This window comes from Nicotiana sylvestris, chromosome 11 (genome assembly GCF_000393655.2).
Source record: "Nicotiana sylvestris chromosome 11, ASM39365v2, whole genome shotgun sequence".
In the NCBI taxonomy this organism is placed as follows: domain Eukaryota; kingdom Viridiplantae; phylum Streptophyta; class Magnoliopsida; order Solanales; family Solanaceae; genus Nicotiana; species Nicotiana sylvestris.
This window is the reverse complement of record NC_091067.1, coordinates 160609751-160632123: the sequence shown is the minus strand read 5'-3', so window position 1 is coordinate 160632123 and position 22373 is coordinate 160609751. Positions and strand designations below refer to the sequence as shown.

At 38.1% G+C, this 22373-nt stretch overlaps 2 protein-coding genes across 3 annotated transcripts in view; both read right to left on the bottom strand.

The window, feature by feature from the left end:
- Nucleotides 1-22373, bottom strand: part of LOC104220187 (callose synthase 9) — a 48529-nt gene that overhangs the window by 4871 nt on the left and 21285 nt on the right. For both annotated transcript variants that reach the window (XM_009771008.2, XM_009771009.2), the window contains exons 22-44: nucleotides 21423-21509; nucleotides 21183-21268; nucleotides 21056-21080; nucleotides 20067-20161; nucleotides 19876-19957; nucleotides 19581-19753; nucleotides 19344-19464; nucleotides 18204-18301; nucleotides 18035-18125; nucleotides 17765-17925; nucleotides 17578-17687; nucleotides 12575-12709; nucleotides 12216-12284; nucleotides 11954-12131; nucleotides 11733-11847; nucleotides 9263-9382; nucleotides 7260-7375; nucleotides 7096-7179; nucleotides 6907-7019; nucleotides 1343-1395; nucleotides 1096-1272; nucleotides 893-940; nucleotides 354-512 (exon numbers count right to left, since the gene is read on the bottom strand). In XM_009771008.2, coding sequence (XP_009769310.1) covers nucleotides 354-512; nucleotides 893-940; nucleotides 1096-1272; nucleotides 1343-1395; nucleotides 6907-7019; nucleotides 7096-7179; nucleotides 7260-7375; nucleotides 9263-9382; nucleotides 11733-11847; nucleotides 11954-12131; nucleotides 12216-12284; nucleotides 12575-12709; nucleotides 17578-17687; nucleotides 17765-17925; nucleotides 18035-18125; nucleotides 18204-18301; nucleotides 19344-19464; nucleotides 19581-19753; nucleotides 19876-19957; nucleotides 20067-20161; nucleotides 21056-21080; nucleotides 21183-21268; nucleotides 21423-21509 — 2496 coding nt within the window. The remainder of the gene's footprint in view (nucleotides 1-353; nucleotides 513-892; nucleotides 941-1095; nucleotides 1273-1342; nucleotides 1396-6906; nucleotides 7020-7095; nucleotides 7180-7259; nucleotides 7376-9262; nucleotides 9383-11732; nucleotides 11848-11953; nucleotides 12132-12215; nucleotides 12285-12574; nucleotides 12710-17577; nucleotides 17688-17764; nucleotides 17926-18034; nucleotides 18126-18203; nucleotides 18302-19343; nucleotides 19465-19580; nucleotides 19754-19875; nucleotides 19958-20066; nucleotides 20162-21055; nucleotides 21081-21182; nucleotides 21269-21422; nucleotides 21510-22373) is intronic.
- LOC104220189 (non-functional pseudokinase ZED1-like) lies at nucleotides 4954-6884 on the bottom strand. The gene is made up of 2 exons (XM_009771010.2): nucleotides 5477-6884; nucleotides 4954-5395 (listed from the first exon to the last, which is right to left on the bottom strand). Exons 1-2 carry the CDS (start codon nucleotides 5941-5943, stop codon nucleotides 5170-5172), a joined length of 693 nt encoding a protein of 230 aa, XP_009769312.2. The 5' UTR covers nucleotides 5944-6884; the 3' UTR covers nucleotides 4954-5169.

The window sequence follows — 22373 nt, the reverse complement described above, 5'->3', positions numbered from 1 at the left end:
TACAGCTAACAAAACACATTTTTTCGCACAAACTTCTTTTTCAAAATAATTTTTTTCAAAAGTTGTCCAAACTGTATATCTTTTGTGAGGATTGCTAACAACAAAGATACTACAATCTAAAGCTAAGAAGGTAAAACAGAGAAATTATTTCCAAAAGATTGAGAAGAAGCTCAAAAGGCGAAAATATAAGCATCATTTCTCAAGGATAAGAAAAACATGCTCATTGGTCGCTCAATTAAGATTTTGTAAGCAATTCAAGTAATTGCTCAATTATTAGTCAATCATGTTTGGTAAAAGAAGAGAACTTCTTTAGCATAACAGATTAAACTATGAGAAGGACCTAAGAAACATACCCTTAGGAAACCTTGTTCCAGAATGAAACCCAGAATCATGGGAACCGCTGTAAAGACACCAATCTGAAAAAGAAATTGTGCATTGAGAGCAGCACTGAGTGCATCATTGTCTGATATATCAGCTCTATCCTCAATAGTGGCACCAACACCAGATAACGCCTGAAAAAAATTTGCAGATATTCAAAAAGAGGCAGGCCATGAATATTACATATAGTTCTTGAATAGTCTGACAAACAGCACGCGAAGAATAACATTGACAAATCAAAAAGGTGTGAATGGAAACTGAATTGCGAGTCCCGTGCAGAATCTTTCCACAGAATCCACAATTTGGAAGCAGAAGTTTGCTTGCTCATAGAATTATCGAAATGCTAACTGCACCATGAGAATAACACTGGTGCAAAGATATAGGTCAACTAAATGAGCAATCCTAACTTACTTTGAAAGGTCAAACTGTACACCCTATCTGTAATAGCTTAAGCATCTGGAGTTATAACTGATACCCAAAGTACCCAAAAGCAAAAAATTGTCTGAGTATTTACCAGATATGCCTTGCCATAGAGAAAAGCATAAACACTTAGCACTGTCAACTGCACAAAAGTTTAAAAGGATCTGTCAGAAACATCACCATATACCTGGCAGTTGAAAGCTGCAATAAGCATACAAAGCACAACCCATATTATAGCTAAAGCCTAAGGAGATCACAACTAACACAAGGGATAGCATTTAGAATGCGAAATTATACCATTGTGCAGAAGTAGAATCCGACAGTTGTAAAGTAGAATGATAACATTCTAAAGAAATCAAAGAGCTGGCCGAGCCTGTAAACATCTCTACTGAGAACTTGTTCACCATTACCACCAGCAACTTTGCCTTCAAATAATGCAATCTGGTTGAGCCCGACATCTCGTCCCTTGCCGACCTGTATGATCTTAGTTTAGGCACTGCCATCATATATACATTCAAACACAGAACGGCTGGTAAATATTTACCTGAATATATTCATGGTGAGTAATATTTCCCTGCCGTAGAGTTGAACCAAACCCTGCATTTATACTTGAAAAATTGAGCACTACGAGCATGCTTGCCCAAGGTTCCAAAATCTACTTATTCTGAGTACTTTTTTGAGTTTTTGAAAGAAAAAAAAAGGGACTTTGGGGCTGCAATTTATGCTTACCCATATCATTTGAGAAGAGCTTTTGTTAATAGTATAAAACAGCTTGTGTTTGGTCAATCTTTCAAAATAGTGCTTTTGAGCGCCAAATTATATAAAAAGACATGTAAAGATATACTTTACAATTATCATAATTTAAATATATTAATGATTTTAAATATTTATTATGAGAGATTTTCAGTAAGATTCTTAAGTTCATTTTTACAATGTAAAGAAAAAATCACGAGAGAGAGAGAGCAGGTTTATCAGTCTTTGGCCAAAGATGTAATGGCAACAATGCATAATTCTTTGTCTGTACTATGGGAAAGTTTGATAAATATAAATTTTTGGTAAGCATATTTTTCGCCTTGGAAGTTTTATATGGAAAAGGGTTAAATTTACCCCTCTACTTTAAAATGATCAAATTTACTCTATGTTATACTATTGGTCTAAAAATACTCCTAACGTTACACAAGTGGCTCAAATATATCCCTCCTCCGTTAAAGCTGTCCAAGGTGGACACTCAATCCCACGTGGCACTGACACCTTGGTGAGGCGGACACCACGTGGCATACCACCTCATCACCCCAACCCATTTTACCCCCTCCCTCTACTTCTCCCACCAAAACTTGGCCAGAGTAATTTCTGCAGCATTACTACAGTAAAGAATTAGTTGCTTCAAGATTCAAAAGTAGCACATACAAGGTGATCAGAATTCGGCGTAACCAATTCATCAAGTGGTCACGCGTTAATCCGGTTGAATGAGACCTTCTTAGACTATGGGAGAAGAAAAAAGAATCCCGAAGATGAGGGGATCATGACTGCCATATCAAATCCAGGATCTATCTATTTAAGGTAATAAGGCCAATAATCCCTCTTTAGCACCAAAAGAAGCTTAATCATAGTATGCTTCATTCCTTCCGCACCCATCAAGCTCCACAAAAAATAAGGCGTAATATTTGCTTCTCCATAGGCTTAAAATTGTAGTTTCAATCTTCGTAATTTGCTTGAGAAAGAGTAAATTATCGCAGATCCTCATGAAACTTTGCAAAGAAATTCATTACTGGGCTGATTTCTAAGATAAAAACTTTTTATTCCTCAAAAATCACGTATTGATGGTGGAGTGGTGGTGGTAGAGAGGGAGGAGGTGCTAATGGTGGAAGAAGAAATGAAGATGAGAGGGTAAAATGGGTTTAGGTGATGAGGTGGTTGCCATGTGGTGTTCACCTCACCAAGATGTCGGTGCCACATAGGATTGGATGTCCACCTTGGACTGCTTTAACGGATGAGCCATTTGTGTAACGTTAAGGGTATTTTTAGATTGATAGTATAACGGAGCGTAAACTTGATCCTTTTCTTATAGTAGAGGGACAAATTTGACCCTTTTCCCAAAAAATAACTTCTCCAGCATCTGCTTATGCTTTCAAGAAGAAGCTACATTTTTCAGTTTCTTCCCCACAGCAAAAGAAGAAAAAAAACTTCTGCCACTACTCAAAAGAACTTATTTCTTTTCGGAAACTTGGTCAAGCACCTAACTATTCGAATTAAATACTTCTTTTCGTAAAAATAAGCACTTCTAGTTTTACAAAAGCTTGGTCAAACAAAATACTACTCACTAGTCATGACACAATAAAACTCATAACGAGGACACTGATTAATTATACAAGCAGCAGAATATCAGGTCACTAACTTTTTCATGTCGATTAACCGGTTGAAGATTTAAGAGAAATGAACCAAAAGAACTAGGTTGCAATCAAAATTGGAGAAGACACAAGCTGGGAATAAACATACTAGCTGGGCAGAGGGCAGAGAAATCATATGAACCTATGGTAATATTATTAATCTAGGGGACATCATCGTATATGAGTTTTAGAATAATTATGTGAATGTATGTAATTAGTCCTAGTCCCTTATGTAATAGGAGTATGTTATGTGTTAGGTATACAAATAAATAGGGCTTATTGTAACATAGAATTTTAATCATCAATAATATTTTCTCTTGTGCTTTCTCACATGGTATCAGAGCACCAGTGAGAAGAGATCGTTGCGCGTCATTCCAGCGATATCCGGGAAGAAACAACTCAGTCACCGTGCGATTTTCCGGTGACCTAAGTGACTATTTGAGTCAAAGTCACTAATTATCAGTTTTGTGCGAAATCCAACACCACCAAAAGGTTCCCAAGAGATAGGCGACCAAACCCCAGAAAAGAACACCTGGAAACACACCCCCACGCGCCCCCATGCGCCTGCCGGAGTTCTGTCGCCGCCGGCGTGTGAGGGATGTTCCGGCCAACATTTGAAAAAATTTCTTTTAGACAGTGTAATTGTCTTGCAATTCCGAGCCTACCCATCCAATTTAAACCTAATTCTGACAATTTTATATTTTCCGGTGTGAACAGTGATTTCCGCTTTGAACAGTGATTTTCAGAAAATTTTCTGATTTTTCTGGCGTTAATAGTAATTTCCATAAGGGATTTCTGATTTTTTTTCCGGTGTGAACATTATAATGTCATTCTTATTAGAAGCCTTAGACACATAATCCGTTGGATCGAATGCATTGAATCCAATCCAGATGGTTTCTTTACCGGATTATATTGAGTTCCTTCAGGACAAAGCACGGAAACAGACATCTTCAGGATTAGCCTCCGTTGTTCCAACAAATAGTAGCATGACTTGTGTCTCCCAATCTTCACCTTCTGAGTCTTGGGTCATTGATTCAAGTGCATCTGATCATATTTCTGGTAACAAATCTCTTTTCACTAGTATTTCATATTCTCAATCTTTTCCAACGGTCACAATGGCCAATGAGTCTCAAATCATGGCAACTGCAATAGGACAAGCAAGCCCACTTCCTTCCTTACCTTTAGACTCAGTTCTTTATGTTCCCGTAGTCCTTTTAATCTCATAGCCGTTAGTCGCTTAGCCAAATCACTTAAATCTGTTGTTCTATTTCTTGATGACCTTGTTTTTATACAGGAACGCAGTACAAGGCGGAATATTGGTACCGAACGTGATCAGATGGACTTTATTACCTTATCCTTTCAAAATCACATGGACTCGTATCTTGTCTTCCTTCAATAACTTGTCCCGTTACTGATTCACCAGATTTATTACATAAACGGTTGGGACATCCCAGTTTGTCAAAACTTCAGAAAATGGTACCTAGCTTATCTCACTTGTCCACTCTAGAGTGTGAGTCATGTCAGCTCGGTAAGCATACCCGCTCCCATTTCCCGCGGCGTCTTGATAATCGAGCAGAGTCACCTTTTACTTTAGTCCATTCAGATGTTTGGGGTCCTAGTCGGGTCAGTTCTACCTTGGGATTCCGCTACTTTGTCAGTTTCATTGATGATTATTCCAGGTGCACTTGGATATTTTTGATGAAAAATCAATCTGATTTGTTTTCTATTTTCCAGACCTTCCATGCTGAAATTCAAAATCAATTTGGGGTTTCTTTTTTTTTTTTTTTGCGAAACTGATTATGTTTGGCATGTCTTGTGGGACAAGTATATGATGAATTTCAACAAGAAAACAATTAATTTGACTCTTGCACTTCTAGAAATATGCAATGTTCTCAACTACATACGACATTCTAAATTGTAACACTGCATAACCATAGATTCAAGAAGAAATCTTTCTAGAGCCTATGAATCAGTTGTACACACATTACTCAAATTGCAGGATCTTTCTTGCAATATCGAGCATATCTGGTCTATTTTCTCCCTTAGCCTGGACACATCTTAAAGCGATATTAATGAAAGCTTGTAGCTGTTGATGATTTACATTCGATTCGTTCAAGATTTTAGGGTATACAATCTGCTTGAATTGATCGTCCTTGTGAATATGGTCATTTACATAATTCACAATGTGTTCTGGATCATCTTCATTGGCCCTGCATATAGGACCTTGTCCATTTAAGAGCACAAGTAGAAGCACACCAAAACTATAGACGTCGGTCTTTTGAGTGACAAACCTTGAAGATTGGTACTCTGGATCGAAATAGCCAGGAATCCAAATCAAGTCATCTTCCACTTGCAACTCTCCAGGAGGAAGAGAAATAACAAATGAGAAATCAAACAGTTTGGGAACACAATGATGGTCCAAGATAATGTTATGGGGGTTCAAGATCCTGTAGATAATGGGAGTTGGAAATGCAGTGTGTAGATAAAGAATTGCACTGGCAATGCTTTTGGCAATCTTCAATCTACTTTTCCAACTTAACAATTTATCGCAATTGGGGTCAAGGAAATTAGCTAGAATCTCGAATCTGGCATCCTCATACACTAGTGCTGGATATCTGAATTCCAAACAACAACCTATAATCTTTAAAACATTCTTATTTCTGCTCATTAGTGATGTGACTGCAATGTCACGTACAGCTCCAGCAAGAATGTCAAAGTTGGAATGTGAGGCCGGGTTACCTGGAATATTTATGAACATTTTGACCAAGATAGAGCGGCCTTGCAGAGTTCCTCTACAGATGTAACCGTAGGTGCTAGCATGGACACGTCCAGCGAAGTTGTTTGTGGCCTTAACTAGTTGTTGAGCACTGTAACTACGGATAGGAATGTCATATGTTCCACTAGAAAAAGAAATAAGCTCTTCCAACAGTGCACTTCCATTTTGTAGGAACAGATTTGGTACATCTTCTTCCTTCCTTCCTAAATTTCTTCCAATTTGGGGTTTCTATCCGCACATTTCGTAGTGATAATGCCCTAGAGTACGTCTTCCCCATTTCAGCAGTTTATGAACTCTCATGGGATTATTCATCAAACATCTTGTCTGTACAGAGTAAGAAACAGAATGTGGTTGCTCGGTCTAGTGCAGAAGCAGAATATCGAGCAATGGCTATGGCGACATGTGAGCTAATTTGGATCAAACAGTTGCTCAAGGAGTTGAAATTTGGTGAGATTAGTCAGATGGGACTTGTGTGTGATAATCAAGTTGCTCTTCATATTGCGTCAAATCCAGTGTTCCATGATAGAACTAAACACATTGAGATTGACTATCACTTTGTTAGAGAAAAGATACTCTCGGGAGATATTGCTACAATGTTTGTGAAGTCGAATGATCAGCTTGCAGATATTTTCACCAAGTTTCTCACTGGTCCTCGTATTAACTACATATGTAACAAGCTCGGTACATATGATTTATATGCACCAGCTTGAGGGGGAGTGTTAGAATAGTTATGTGAATGTATGTAATTAGTCCTAGTCCCTTATGTAATAGGAGTAGGTTATGTGTTAGGTATACATATAAATAGGGCTTATTGTAACATAGAATTTTAATCATCAATAATATTTTCTCCCGTGCTTTCTCACAATGAGCAAGCTTCCAACTAAATAGATGTAAATGGAGAGTACAACGTGTATGCTGGTGGAGTGCTTGGCAGCAAACCATTACCTGCATAGATGTCTTCACTGATATTAATCACACGCGAGGCTTTGCTGATACCACCTCGAGTAATATGGAAAATTCTGTCAAAGACATCTGGATGTCCATAGTGCATACGAACTCTGAGGAATTTTACAACCTGTCATAAACTGACTCCCTGGTGCAATATAAATATCAAAGTAATGAACATGCACTCACTTCAAAGGATTTGCCAGAACACGCTGGCCCATAGTCACAAAGCTTGCTTCTTGGTTAGACATGAAGGATGCCAACGAAGAAACACTGAAACACAAAAACCCATATCAGATGACTGACAGGAAATACAATGACAAGAAATAATATATCATTAGATCCATAATCACCTGCCAGTAAACACATGCTCCCTAACACCAAGAATTGTAGCGGGATGAATGCCATGATTAAGGAAGAACTCCTCAAGAAGATTTCTCACCTTCAGAGCCTCTTCAAAATAGTTATCCTATGTTTGATAAATACATAGAGATAGGTCGAGGTAAGCAAGGTATGAACGAAAGCCTAATGACAATGAAACTGACAAAGATATTATCTTTGAAAAAGAAATACACGAGTACAGCAGGCACTTCCCCTTCCTAAATCCACTTCAATTTCACCAGTCTCGTGAAATGCGCCCTTCCCTTTCCTAATCTACTTCCATTTCACCAGGCCCATGCAATGATTTGACTTAAGATTGGGCATCTCAAAAGAAAGAGAGCCTCACTAATTCTTCCATCGGGTATCTCAAAAAAAAAAAAGGGAGCCCCGCAAATTCTTCCATTTCACCTAGACTATCACGTAGCAAAATCACCCAGGAATTCTAGAATTTATCTGTAAAAGCATAAGAGATTGCCCAGCATGTATGATGTCTATCCTGCCAAGGATGAAATCATTGTCGCTTAAACCTCTACTTACCTTTGAAAATGGGTAAGAATTATGTATATTAAAAAGAAAAAGAAAGTTAGAAAATTAGATGGTTCCCAGATGACAAAGGGCCAAACTATCTACTTCAAAGTACTGCTAAAATGATTATTCTCTGTAGAACTACTAGAAAAACTTCACACTTGAATTGAGGTTTTTTTTTATTCTATCATGATGAAGATGGGATTTGCGGGGAGCATAGGATATGGATCAGATTTTGTATCACAACGGTCAGGTTCTCTATCTTGGTAAATGGAAGTCCTTATGGTTTCCTCGGTAGCCCAAGGGGATTGAGACAAGGGGGTCCATTATCCTCCATGTTATTTATATTGGTGATGGAAGAGCTAAGCAAAATGACGGATAGAGCAGTGACTTGAGGTTTCTTGATGGGTTTCACGGCACTGATTGGGCAACAGAGTAATGTGAAGGTCACGCATTTATTGTTTCCAAATGATACTCACAAATCTCAGCTGACATACTTGAGAGAGGTTCTGAATTGGTTCCAATTTATATCATGTTAGAAGATTAGCCTCAGGAAAGGTGAGACCATACCAAGTGGGCGAGGTGGATAACTTTGACACCCTTCCACAGGTATTAAGCTTTAAGGTAGGTGTTCTACCTACTACTTACCTTGGGTTTGCCGTCGGGTGCTTCAAACAAGGATCTTGCAATGTGGAATTCGGTGATTGAAAGAGTTGACAAGAGATTAGCAGGTTACCAAAAGAGGTACTTGTTAATACGGGGGAAGGAAGTACTCATCAAGAGTACACTTTCAAGCTTTCCTTTATATTGCATGTCACTAAATGCAGGCACCGGTGATTGTACCGGACAAACTAGAGAGACTTCAAAGGAACACCCTTTGGGACGCTGCTGATGGTTCCATGGCATGGGATGTTGTGCCTCTAGCCCTCATGTGGGTAATTTGGAAAGGAAGAATAGGGGAGCATTCGAAGGGGTCGAAAATGACATTGTACAATTGAGAGATAACCTCGTGTTTTAAATTTCTTTTTGGTGCACCCACGAGGTTCCCACTTGTATAGATGATTGGGTTCTTTTGTGGAGAATCATGTGTTGGTGTAGAGTCTCTATTTTTTGGAGTACTACTTGTATACTTGAGCTGTTTTACTCCCACAATCAATAAAATTACTTTACCTTATCAAACTGGAGTTGGCAAATTGCTTGGAACAGAGGCATAGTTGTTGTTATTAAAAAAACAAAAAAAAAATCACACTTTATTTCACCAGTATACATACTACTGTAGGTTTTTCTTCAACCTGATCCCAAAGTATCACCTAGTTATTGATGCAGATTTTGTCTACTATCTATTGGACGCTAAAGGAACTCAAAAGGGGAAATCCACTTCGCATGCTGTTCTATACACAAGGAATAGAGCACAGACTAACAGTCAACAAAAAATTAGATACTTGGCTACCTGATTCATGTCAATTGTTTGCACTGCATTTCCACGTGTAAAGATAATTGCATGATTTTGATTTTCCGGTTTTCCTTCACCAAGTTTAGGATTTCCAGGCAGTTTAATTGAGTAGATTTCCTGCAATCATGTAGAGAAAAAAGCATGTAGAAGCATTACTATTTTGAATCTACAAGGCAAAAAGTTAAATCACTGAAAATGATATCTTATCAATATAAATTCAGTATATTATATTACTCTAGATAAGATTGCTGCAGAAAAAGAGGATAACACCAATCAGAAAATAGCACCTCTCATCTTACTTTTGTTGTGTTATTACCAGAAATAACAAAGACAGGTAACAGCTGTAGCAAATTCTTACAATGTCCCTGGGCCTAACCGGTAAAGGAATACTTACTAAAGGCAGAATACCTAATCCCCCACCCCCTCAACAAAAAAAAAAAGAAGAAAAAAAAATTGGCAAGGATTATTAGTTGCACACCTAAACTATGAGGAGTCCTACTTACACCCTGCACTTGGATATTTGATAGCTTTTAGCCCCTAAACTTGGAACTGTAAGTTGCACATCTAAACTATGAGGAGTCCTAATTACCCGCGCTACCTTGGATATTTGATAGCCCTTACCCCCGGGATGATCTCCTCACAAGGAAGTGACATACATGCGCCTGCTATGTGGGTTTTGTTGTCTACGAGGGATCTTTTTAAATAAAATATAATTTTTTACCTTTTTAAATTCATTAATTTTATTAGATCATTTTTTCCGTGTCAAGTTAGTAGAAAGCTTGGCTGAACTCCATTATTTTGGCAAAACTCTTTTTATTTGGCTAAGAAAAATGGAGCTCTAGCCAAGTTATTTTTACTGATTTGGCCCCAAAAAATGCATTTGAAATAAATAGTCATTGCATCTAAAGAAAAAAGATATACACAATTGGTACGCCATTATTTTGGCTAAAAGCTAATTTTATTTGGCTAAAATGATGGAGTTCTAGCCAAGTTTTTTACAAATTTGGCTGGAAAATGAAAAAATACACAGTTCGAACAAATAGACAATTGCATCTACAGAAGAGACTACAAAAATGCAAATTTCCGGTAAAATTGCATTGTATATGATTATGCGGCAATTAACTGTTGAAAGTATCCCAACAGGAAGTTGAGTTTTCGATTTTCTTCACTCCCGTCTGCCTAAAAAAGAGTGTATCCACTCTCTTTGCCACACCAGCATCTAGGGGGTAAAGGCAATCAAATAACCAAACCGAAGGGGTAACTAAGACTACGAATAGTTTAGCTGTGCAACTAATAATACGTGCCAAGTTTAAGAGGCTTTTAGGTATTCTGCCTTACTAAACATCGTAGACCACTTGGTCCAAAAAGATATGACATTATGACTTACTTTAATGTTTGAGCGCCAATGACCATGCCAACGAATCCATTTTGCGTCGCTTCTACCACTAACGCGGACTTGTTTGGTTTAGGGTCCAAAATCACCGGTAAAGAAGCAATATCCTTGTGGTAGGTCCAGAAGCTGATGAAAGACTCTAGAGGTAAGCTTATGTGGTGTCTACTGGCAACTACCATTTAATAGCATGAACATCCAATTAGCTCCCACTTAGTTGCTCATTGCTTCCAACTAGCTCCTACTTGTGTCACCATTTGGAACAACTTGAGTCCAAAAGGTATAAGGCAATACTTAAAGAACTTTTTTTTCATTAGTAAGACAATACTTCAAGAGCTTGACAGACACAAGCTGGGATTTACTCCATTTAGGATCTTGCAAGTTGCAATAAGAAAAGATATCTAGCACTAATTAACCCCAGGTCCCAACTTACAATACCATTTTCTTTCCTTTTTCACCGATAGAAGTGGGAATTCTTTGGTTTGAGCTGCAACAACATAGAACCATTATCCGTGTTGTTTCCCCATGTTGATGTTCAACAGCCTTATCACAAACTAGGTTAATTGCAAACATAGCAAAAGCTGAACACGAAAAGAACTCACAAATCAACACCACCAAAAGCAGACCCAGCTTCGTTCAGATAATGCTTCACTCTCTAAAGAGCTGATGTGACCATTTATTAATTTTCTGAAATTCAAATCACAGATAAGTCGCATATGTGTGTACTATAATTACGCATATTACATGCTAAAACACAAACAACAACAACAACCAAACAACAGCAGCAGCAACAACTACAACCAAAAAAAAAAACTACTACTACTATTACATGCTAAAACACAAACAACAACAACAAAACAACAGCAACAACAACAATAACTACTACTACTACTACCATCACCAAGATCAAGTGGGGGTTCGCTATATGAATTCTCGTTGACCATGTTTCTTCATTTAAGCTCTACCCATAATGTTAAAACACATAGAACGAATTCAAATTAAAGAGTAAATAGAACAAGTGTAATGGAAATGACATGGACGCCTTAAGCAGATTTTAGAGCAGAAAAAGAATGACACCTTATCTTTGCCGTTGATGTCAGCCTTTACAAGCTTTGAGATGTATTCTTTATTCACCTTTCCATCTTTAAGAGTTTCAACCTCATCAATGAAAGCAACTCGGAGAGCCTCATTTCTACATGAAAGTATAACCCAAGTCAGCGGAGAGGTTATGACGTCAATTCTAAGACCAGAATCTATCCTGTACATTCATTACAATCCAAATGAATAAATTAATTCACCTTTGCATTAGTAATGCAATATCTGCAGCCTCAGGTTTTTGCTCTTCTTTCTGTTTTCCATATATCTGGCATGTGACAACATATGTAAATTTCAGATCTGCCTGTGCTCTTGATTCAGGAGACAAGTGAAATCCTTGAGTATCCGTTGTTCCATTTGGTGGGATTCCTGCTTCAGAATCTAACAACGTACAGAAGATTGAATTGGTGAAGAAAGAGAAAATCAACAAAATCATACATTGTTTTAGGTTCTCAGAAAGCAAACCTCCAGTCATCATCCGTTCCAAATATGATTGCAGCATTAGCGCTTTCCTGTAGTACATCATTCCACGAACTGCAAAACTCCAGAAGGGTTGTGTTAAAGGTAAGAAATTCATCAGAAAAACAAGCAGGTAAGCAACTTTCTCCAGGAGATAACAGACATGATCCTAGATATTTTCCGTCCAAAGAAACAAAGATAACACACATGATCTATTCGAAACCTAAAACAGGAGAAGAATCAATTAATGTAAGTAACCCTAAACATAATTTCACAGGTACATGATGCAGTCAAGTGTAGCATTAAACATCCAAGGAGACAACATATACTGCAAATTCAAAAGAAAACAGAGAATTAAGAAGTACCAGTTCTGGCCAATGTTTGCCCACGGTATGATGCCCAAAACCTAAGTTCAAGAATGTCATTTGGGTTATCATTAAGTTCTGTCTCTGAGGCATTCTCATCACGGCCGATTCGAGCAAGAAAGTTTTTCCATTCATCTGCATCAAATAATTTCTATTTCCTCTTAATGAAACGACAGCAAAGAGGAGACTTACCTTCAAGTGTAATTTCTCATGAAAATGAGATGACTAATCAAACAAATACAAGCTATAAAGAAAATTTTCCTCTGTTTTGGACACTTTTTTTATAAGGTTCCTCTGTTTTGACACTTCAATGCATTCTGAAGACAACATTCTGAATACATGTATCCTAATCAGTTATCGAGTTGTAGATATTAATTGAAGATGTTTGCTTACAACTTTTAGACCTCAAAGATTTCCAGCTATAACAGTTGGGAAATAAAAAATGGAAGAATTAAAAATAACAAAAGAGTGATTAAGTATTATTTAGAAAACAAAACCACAGAAAAAATAAATAGAGATAATACATTGCTGAACAAGTTTTAATTAAGACACCAACAACAAAAGCAACAAAAACAGGATAACCATTAACCAACCTTGGGCACTAATAAGGCATCAGATTTCCACTTTCATCTTTTTATGCAAAACAACAGAAAAAATAGCTTTCTTCTCTTTTCTTTCTAGTGTCTAAAGAAATCTTCTTTGGAATGTCAAAACTTAGAATTTTAATACTAAAATTATCATAAGTGTCTATATTTCACACTCAGAAATATGTTTCTCTTTATTTGAATGTCCACAAAGTTATTAAGAAAACTCTTTTCTATCTTTTTATCATAAGGATAATATTTTCATTTATTTGAAAAACACATGTATACAAGCAGTATATCAAAAAGTAAAAGGCTTACAAAATAGTAATATTTTTAGTCGTGCATCTCGTTTTTGCAACTAAATATTATGTGATCATCACACTCCACAAAACCTGTTCTAAGTACCAAATTTTCATAACTATTACCCTTGGTTATGTGAACACTCTTAAGGTCTTTCACCCCAAGTCTTCCTCGTTTATTTCGGCTCATCACGGGCTTCCAACGATCCAACTGTGAAGCTCCATATAGTCCCATGAGCTAAATCCCAGAAGCATGTAACAAAAAAATGCAATATGTGGGACACTTGATAGTATGCTCTTGATAAGCATATCCTTTCCTCCTTTTGACAAATAACTTTTTCCGCCATCCTACTAAGTTTTTCTCAACACTTCCGATCACCTGTTCCAGACAGCCTGGCCCAAATTCAAAGCACCCTAAAGACAGGCTGAGATAAGCAGTTGAAAATGCTTCAATGCTGTCCATCATATCCACTGGCATTATCTCACAGTTTAATGAGATTTATTTCTAGTTCTGACATGGTTTGAAAACACATAAGGATCTATCTGATGAATATTAACTAGGAAATATCTGCATCACAAGATGGGGTAGGTAGGCAAATCCTGGATGTCGCTTTGGTGGCAAATGAACTTGTAGACTCCAGAAGGAAAAATAGAGATCCCGGCTTACTATGCAAGTTGGACCTTGAGAAGGCTTTTGACCATGTCAATTGGGAGTTGCTGGATTTCATTATGATGCGGATAGGGTTTGGGGAAAGATGGAGGGGATGGATCAAGTTTTGCATTTCCTCAGTCAGATTCTCTGTCCTGGTTAATGGTAGCCCGTATGGTTTCTTTAGCAGCTCCAGGGGTCTCAGGCAAGGAGACCCCCTATTCCGCATGCTATTCATTCTAGTGATGGATGCTTTGAGTAAAATGATGGATCGAGCGGCGGGCGGAGGCTTCTTGAGAGGATTCCCAGCTCTGATCGGGGTGCTCAGTGCCCGAAGAGTCTCTCATTTGCTTTTTGCGGATGACACCCTGATTTTCTGTAATGCCGATATGGAACAGTTGACCTACCTGAAGCAGGTCCTGCAGTGGTTTCAGATAGTATCAGGTCTCAAAATCAACCTCGGCAAATGTGAGATTTTCCCGGTGGGTGAGGTTGCTAACATCAATGCTTTGTCTTATGTTCTCAGATGTAAGGTGGGCTCCCTTCCCACTACTTATCTGGGTCTCACAATGGGCGCTTCGCATAAGGATACTACGGTTTGGAATCCAGTGATCGAAAGGGTTGAAAAAAGATTAGCAGACCGGCAGAAACGGTACTTGTCAAAAGGCGAAAAGGAAGTTCTCATTAAAACCACTTTATCGAGTATACCCACCTATTACTTGTCCCTGTTGCAAGCTCCTGTGAGCATCACAGAAAAACTGGAGCGGCTTCATAGGAATTTTCTTTGGGATGCAGCGGATGGAACTAGAAAGTATCATCTAGTGAATTGCGAGACAGTCACTTCTCCAAAGAAGTGGGGTGGACTTGGAGTAATAGATCTTAGTAACAGAGCTTTGTTGGGGAAATGGTTGTGGAGATTCGGGGTAGAAGAGCATGCTCTATGGAGGGAGGTCATAGTAGAAAAGTACAATTCCACGGGAGGGGGTTGGAGGACTAAGGCAATCACAACACCTTTCGGGTGTAGCATATGGAGGAGCATCATGAAGAATTGGGAATCCTTCAGTGGCAACATCTCTTACAGGATGGGAGATGGAGGGAGAATCAGTTTTTGGAATCATAGGTGATGTGGAGAGGATACTCTGAGGGTCTCCTTCCCCACGTCTTCAGAGTTTCAAACCAGAAGGAATTGATGGTCCAACAGATTCGTAAGGAGCATGTATGGGGGTGGTATGGGACCTCTCATTTAGAAGGAACATGCAAGATTGGGAGATTGCAGAGCTCCAAGATTTATTGACACTACTATATGGGCAAGACAGGTCTCAGCCATCTTGTGATTCTTGGAGATAGGGTTGGCATGGCGATGGTCTATTTACCGTAAAGTCCTTTTACCAGAATATATTGGTGAGAGAGGAGGTCTCTTTTCCATACTCCTCGATCTGGATTCCTAAGGCGCCCTCGAAGGTGTGCTTTTTTGCATGGCTAGTGGCGAGGGGAGTTATTTTGACTACTGAGAATCTGCAAAAGAAGGGAATTACTCTTGTTAGTTGGTGCTATGTGTAAAAGCTCAGGGGAAGAAATTAATCATCTTTTGTTGCATTGCCTTGTGTCCTTGGCTTTGTGGAGGGCGATCCTGAACCTTTATGGTGTTCAATGGGTGATGCCAAGCACTGTAAAGGAAATGCTATATAGTTGGGCCGGTTTCCGTAGAAGAAGAAAGCAAAAGGCGTGGAAGTTCGCCCCGTTAGCTCTCATGTGGATAGTTTGGGGGAGAGAAATAGGAGAGCTTTTGAGGGGATTGAGTCTCATTTTTCACATCTTAAGAATAGTCTTTTATCTTTGATCGCTTTTTGGTGTACTAATATAGCCCCTATTTGTATAGAAGATTGGTGTGTTTTGTAGAGAATCATGTTCTGATGTAAATTCTCTACTTTTTAGTATACTTCTTGTATACGGGAGTTCTCTCCCTTTTGATTAATACAATTTACCTTATCAAAAAAAAATATCTACATCACAAGACATAAGCATGTCGTCCAACAAAAGTAGACCAGTCCCCTTGCCTCAAACTCATCGAGCTACCAAAGAATACATATGGCTCCCATTCACAAGAGCCAAGTATCTTACTTTTGAATAACAGAAATTGACTCACTTCCTTCACCTATTGTAGAAACTTTATCTTTGTCATTAAAAAACCAAGAACTCCCAATTCAATTGTCATAACACTTTTCAAGGTCCACTTGCAAAGAACCCCGAGCTCTCCTTTTTTCCTCCTTGAATCTATCACATCGTTTGCCACCAAAGCAGCATCTAGGATTTGTTTCTCCCGAGGACACGCTTTTAGAAGTAGATAATGTATCGTCCAGTACCTTCTTTAGTCTACTAGAAAGCACCAAAAAGATGAACGAGACAGAAATCAATGATGATACACGATGAGCACCAATTAGTGTTTTAGCCTATATTGGATGTGTCTTTCATAACCTTTTCATTGAACCCCCTCAAAAGTGCAAATGGAAAAAAGTAAGGAAAAAGAGTGGTAACATGTTGAGTAAAGATAAAGTGCAAACACTCACTCCCATCAATATCAATAAGAATTCATCTTCTTCCCAAACTACCACTCACTCGTTCAAAACCTAGACTCAGAGCAACTACGGAAGTCCCTAATTTTTCTATAACTGGACTAGATGAAATCAACAAATTACCTACCTCCCATGTTGACACGCTCTTTTTGCTTTGTGAAATATGACAATGAGAACGTAAGCTCTTTTTCTATAATTGGACTAGATGAAATCAACAAATTACCTACCGCTCTCTTTGCTTTGTGAAATATGACAATGAGAACATAAGCTCTATTTTAATCGAAATACATGTACTTCTGCTTTATTTCTCCGTATGAGTATTTGCATGGTTGTAGCATGGAAATAACCTAATTGTACTCAGATTCTTCTACTTCTTGCAAATTTTGACCTGGTTTACCATATGCCCGAACGGTTGGAGCACGCTCCCCACGAAATATGCGCTGCCCACTTCCCAAGGCAATTTTCGACCGCCTAGTCCTAGTATGTGTTCCCTGCTAATGACTGGACACCGAATGATGGTGTCGGACCTCTGCATTGGTTTTCTAACCATCACGTGATCTAGGTACAGAGTTTAAGAATAAGAAAGACTTTTGAAACTTGCGGTCTAAGACATGTCATAGACATTTCTGTAGCTATAAAACAATGTCTTTAAGGGTAAAACTAGAAGTTAAAGTGAATTTGTTTTTAAATATAGAAAGGTGTCATCTTTTTTAGATAGACTAAAAAGGAAAGTGTGTGACATAAAATGGGACAGATAAAATAACAGTTTAAAAGCTCACATGTTCATTTAACTGAGTACATTTTTTGTTCTGAGCAGCATTTTGGAGAGTCCGCGCAATATAGATGCAAAATACCAGCTATTTCTATTTACCGCTTTGCACAAAGAAACAAAGATTACCTGGATATATTTTCTGAAGGTAAAATAGAATAGAAATTCCATCTTCATTTTTCTTTAGGAGTTCCGACATGCTGTAAAGAACAGTTTCCGAATAATATGGCGTGAACACACTGCAAGAGAAGAAAATTATTACAGAATAGGTCAATGAAGATGGTAAAATGAACAGTAGCAATGTGATAGAACATACCTGAAGGATAACATCTCACGGACAGGTTTTGTTACAGGCATATCCATGAAAAGAGAATTGGTGAAAAACTCTAACCGGCGTCTAGCCTCAAGATTCTTAGGTACGGTGGCAGCAGATTCTTTAATAGTTAGAAGCGAATGGAGTCTTTTAATCAGTTCCTTCTGCAAATATTTCATGCATTTTATGTACCAAATTCAAAAAAACAAGGAGCAAACAGGTGCCGAAAAAAATTAAGAACAAAACGTAAAAGGAAACCAGATACAAGCGTACCAACTCAGGATCTCTAGGCCACTTTAATTTTGAGAACAACCGGCCTTCATTCCTTGCCTTTGATAAAATGTTCCATGTCTCAATGTGTTCTCTAAAACGATATGATAGTAATTATACTCCGCATTCAAAGAGTATAATAATCCCAAAAATGATAAGTCATCCGAAGTACCTCATATTAAAGCGAAGAACATCAAGTCGCAGAACATCATACAGATCTTGAATAGCTTTAACAGCCCCACTTTCAAGCTCCGGTGTATGCTCCTTTTTCTACGTGAAAGTATTCAAGAGACCATAAGCAGAAAGGCAGAAAAAGATAAATACCCATTCAGACATTTGAAAACTGACAACGAAAGAGAAATCCTCTCAACAATCTCAATTGAAATAAGAAAGACAATGAGGAAACATAATGTGTGTTGACCAATGCAGCTTCCCGTCATGGAATTGGAGGGGAAAAAATATGCATCACCTATATCTGAAAGGTTTCCATGCCTGTGCTGGCCACCAAGTATAACAAGACATACTGTGAAACATGTGAAAATGGGAGTGGTGAAACTCAAAAAACTTATCTTACTACAGTAAAGAAAGAGGACGTTGTGTGGGGGAAGGGGGTCAGGTGTGGAAAGGTAGAACTTGATGAGAGCAGCAGAGATTCGGAAGGCCACAGAGTATGTGCAAGGGAAGATTCGTAGATTTGCTAAATCTGTGGAGAAAGGTTATGATAATTTGAGGGGCATCAGATGGACTATGCCAAGAAGAATATCGGAGGTACTAGCATGCTGGAGCAACGAGGGTATCTCTTCTGGAGAGAAAGAGAGATGGAGGATGATCCCTGCTTGCATTTGGAGGACAATTTGGGAAGAAAGAAATCGCAGATGTTTTGAGGACAAGGCCAGTAGCATCGAAAAATTGAAAATGAAATGTCTTGTCCTGTTCTATTTTTGGTGTAAACAAGAAGTCTTAGAAGAACCTGAATCTATTTTTGATGTTTTAGAATCCTTATGAGAAGAATAAGGGCTAGGAGTTTGTTTTGGTTCTTGTAAATATGGGGGACTACACACCCTTTGTGTAGTGTATTTTTAATATACAAATATGTTACCTTCTAAACAAAATAAAAGATAGTTGTGCCGCTTCTTAGGTAGCACCAACATGAATTGCTGATTTTCAAACTTATTCCTAGGGTAAGTACAATACTATCTTATCGTCAGTGTTAATGATGGTAAAGACACCAGGAAATAGGAAATGCTCGAACGGACGCAGAGAACCTATGTGTCTTCAGTATAATCATTATGAAGCCTGAAAGAATATGTACCAGTATTCCCATCAGTGCAGTAACTTTCTGAATCACCAGTGGCAGCTTATTCAGTTCAACATCCACATTAATACTCCTTTTAGCTATGCTCCCACGAATGTCCTCATATACTCTTTCAACCCTAACATAGTACAGAAAGAAAGCAAAGAACATAACTGACTATGCATAGTTCTAATAACAGATATTTGATGCGAGTTAATTCAAAACAGACGGACACAGAAGACTATGACATCTTACCATGTCTTTCCTTCATCATTTCCTTCATCATCTAATATGGATGTAAGAACAAACTTGATGGCGTAATAGCACTCTTCAACCGCGTATTGCATGTAATCATCCCTTGAAATCCTATCCCATAACTCATCTTGGGAGTCTTTACTCTCCACAGCAATATCTTTTGCGAGAAATATCTGCACAGTCAGCAAAAATGTATAGATGTGGCTTTTCAACATGACAATACATAGAGGGAACAAATTACATTTTGTGTAAAAAGTGAAAACAAAAAGAACTGTCAGCACTGTAACTGCTCTACCTTGCTAGCTAATAGGAAAAGCGGCCATTGGACCAAGGGCAGACTCCCAGAATTCTTAGGCATCAAAAGCAGTTCCATCTCCCTGTAGGTTGAAATCAATCCATCAAAAATATGAGAGGTCGAAGCATATCAATTTAGCTAGTAGCAAATAGAAAATGTGGTTAGTGAAATAACGAAAAACAAACACTCACAAATTAGTAATATAATCTTCTTCCCTCAGATTCTTGATGATTTCATTCCAGAAAGGTGCAAATCGAGCAGCATCAGCTTTGTTTCTTTCCAAAACCTGCTTTTTACAACAATATAATATTAAAAAACAAAATATAAGATTTTGAATAAATTAGCACTACAAATATGTTACAGTCAAAAAACCAGGAAACATTTTCTGTTATAACCAAGAAATCCCCTATGAGTTAGTTGGCCAACTCCTATTATGCTCGCAGGCTCAAAATTCGGGGAGTATGAGAGTGCCACCCCTCTACCATGCTCCCACTTACATACCAAGCTTTGTCGTGACAAAGTTCAAACTCGTAATGTATGCCTAACCACACTTCACACGCTACGTCCTTACCATTTAACCACAGCCCTGGAGGCAAGCTCCACATAAGTTGAGATAAAATGCAAAACCATAATATCAGTGCTTCATCTTTAGTTAAACCATAAAATATAAGACAGAAGAATCCAGAAATAGAAACTACTTTAATGTACTTTGAGCTAACACCTTATTGGTGACAATAACAATTATATCAGAAAACTGTGTTTTAGAAGTAACGTGATGCACCTAAAGCAAACAAGGAGCTTCAGAATGTGATATAAAGACAAATGTTAAGTTGCAGCAAGAAATTGATTAGAAGACGCAGCAGCCGGGGTAAAAATCAAATTAAAATGTCCAATATTTGGTGAGATCTCCACATGGCAGGAAAATCGGTAGTTTATGGACATCCCAATAACCATTCACGATTCACCAAAACCTCTTGGAGAAATTGAGTGGCATATACCTTATAAAAATATACAGTAAAAGTACACTAAAATGGTTAGCGAAGTGAACAGGATACTAATTGCAACTATTTCAAATGCAGCACTCGTGCTGTCATTCACTTATAAGACAGTAATTAGGCCAAGTGTCAACATCAGACATCAGTAGACAGATTAATTAGAAACAGAAAATGAATAAACTCACCAGACCAGAAGACAGAAGCGACACCCTACAAAACAGGTGGGCATTTGGACACAGTGAGAAAAAGGTATACGAATCAAATTGACTTTGTCATTCATAAATGTTTAATTGGTAAAATAAATGGAGACACCTATTTCGAAGAGGCACATGAAGACTGTCCATAAAAGCCTCGGGAAATTCCTCAAAACGTTTATGCATAGCATCCAACGATTGTATCTGATATCATTGTTAAGAATATTGTTAGAAAGGGGCTGACATCTGGAATACATCCACAAATTGTCAGACAATAAACCAAGGATTTGAATGGTAGCATCCATTATCAAGGAGAACTATAGACACAATATATAAGTAAAATAAAAAACCAGCTTGCCTCCCCAAGGCGATCTCGTGCTCCCAGAAGAAAGCCCCATATAGCCGATAAAACAGTGTAAAATAGATGAGTATCGAACAGGTAAACCTGCATTAGTAATAACAACAATAAGATGTTGACAAAAAACACTTCACAAGCACCTTTTGTACCAATACATTATCTGGTTGATTGCTAATTCGCAATTAGAGGAGTGACCAAAGCGTAAGTGCAAAAAAGTCATATGACCAACATACAAGCTGTTTATGTCACAAAGCCTCAATAATCCAGCTCAAACATTGTTAAAGCAAGACACCTCCATGAATTACTAAGCGAAAAGTGACTTAAAGGGTACAACATAGAGTGCACCAGCCCAGGCACTCATCTTTGTTTGACATAATTCAACTGGGGGAGAAAAATTACATTTTGGACAGGTCACTTATTTACTTGCATGTGCATCCGCTCACAAGCATTTAGAAGTATCACCCCACAGGATCATGGATAAGTTGATGTTAGGAACCCCTGCCATTAGAATGAAATATCCAAAAGCAGAGAATTCATCCGAGGAAACAAATTCTAATCAATAACCAATGAAAGTATAGTGTGTCAAATTGGCGCTCAAGCCCAACACCACACTCAACTTCACCCAGCATTTGCAGGATGCAATTCTAACCTCACAAAAAGTCCACTAGACACAACACAATTGGAAAAGTACCTATAACATACCATTAGTGAAAAAGCACCTGAGGATTGACACTCGAGCCTAAAAAGTAGCACCTCATGCCCAAACAAGGGCATGGCATTCACCAAGGTGGACAAATATTTCTCATTATTAGTGCGCTTACCAGTTCTCATAGCAAAATAAAGATACTACCAATGAGGAATCCAAATAAATGCCGAAACTACAGTGTAAACTAGCACTACTTTTCCATCTGACAAGTATAACACAAAGCATACTTGAGGAATATCTCATTA

What these genes read in the sequence shown, in the direction of transcription:
- LOC104220189 (XM_009771010.2), bottom strand. Translation starts at nt 5,943, where the DNA reads ATGTTCATAAATATTCCAGGTAACCCGGCCTCACATTCCAACTTTGAC. An exon ending in CCAGAGTACCAATCTTCAAG is followed by an intron (nt 5,396 to 5,476) that starts GTTTGTCACTCA and finishes TCCTATATGCAG; the next exon opens with GGCCAATGAAGATGATCCAG.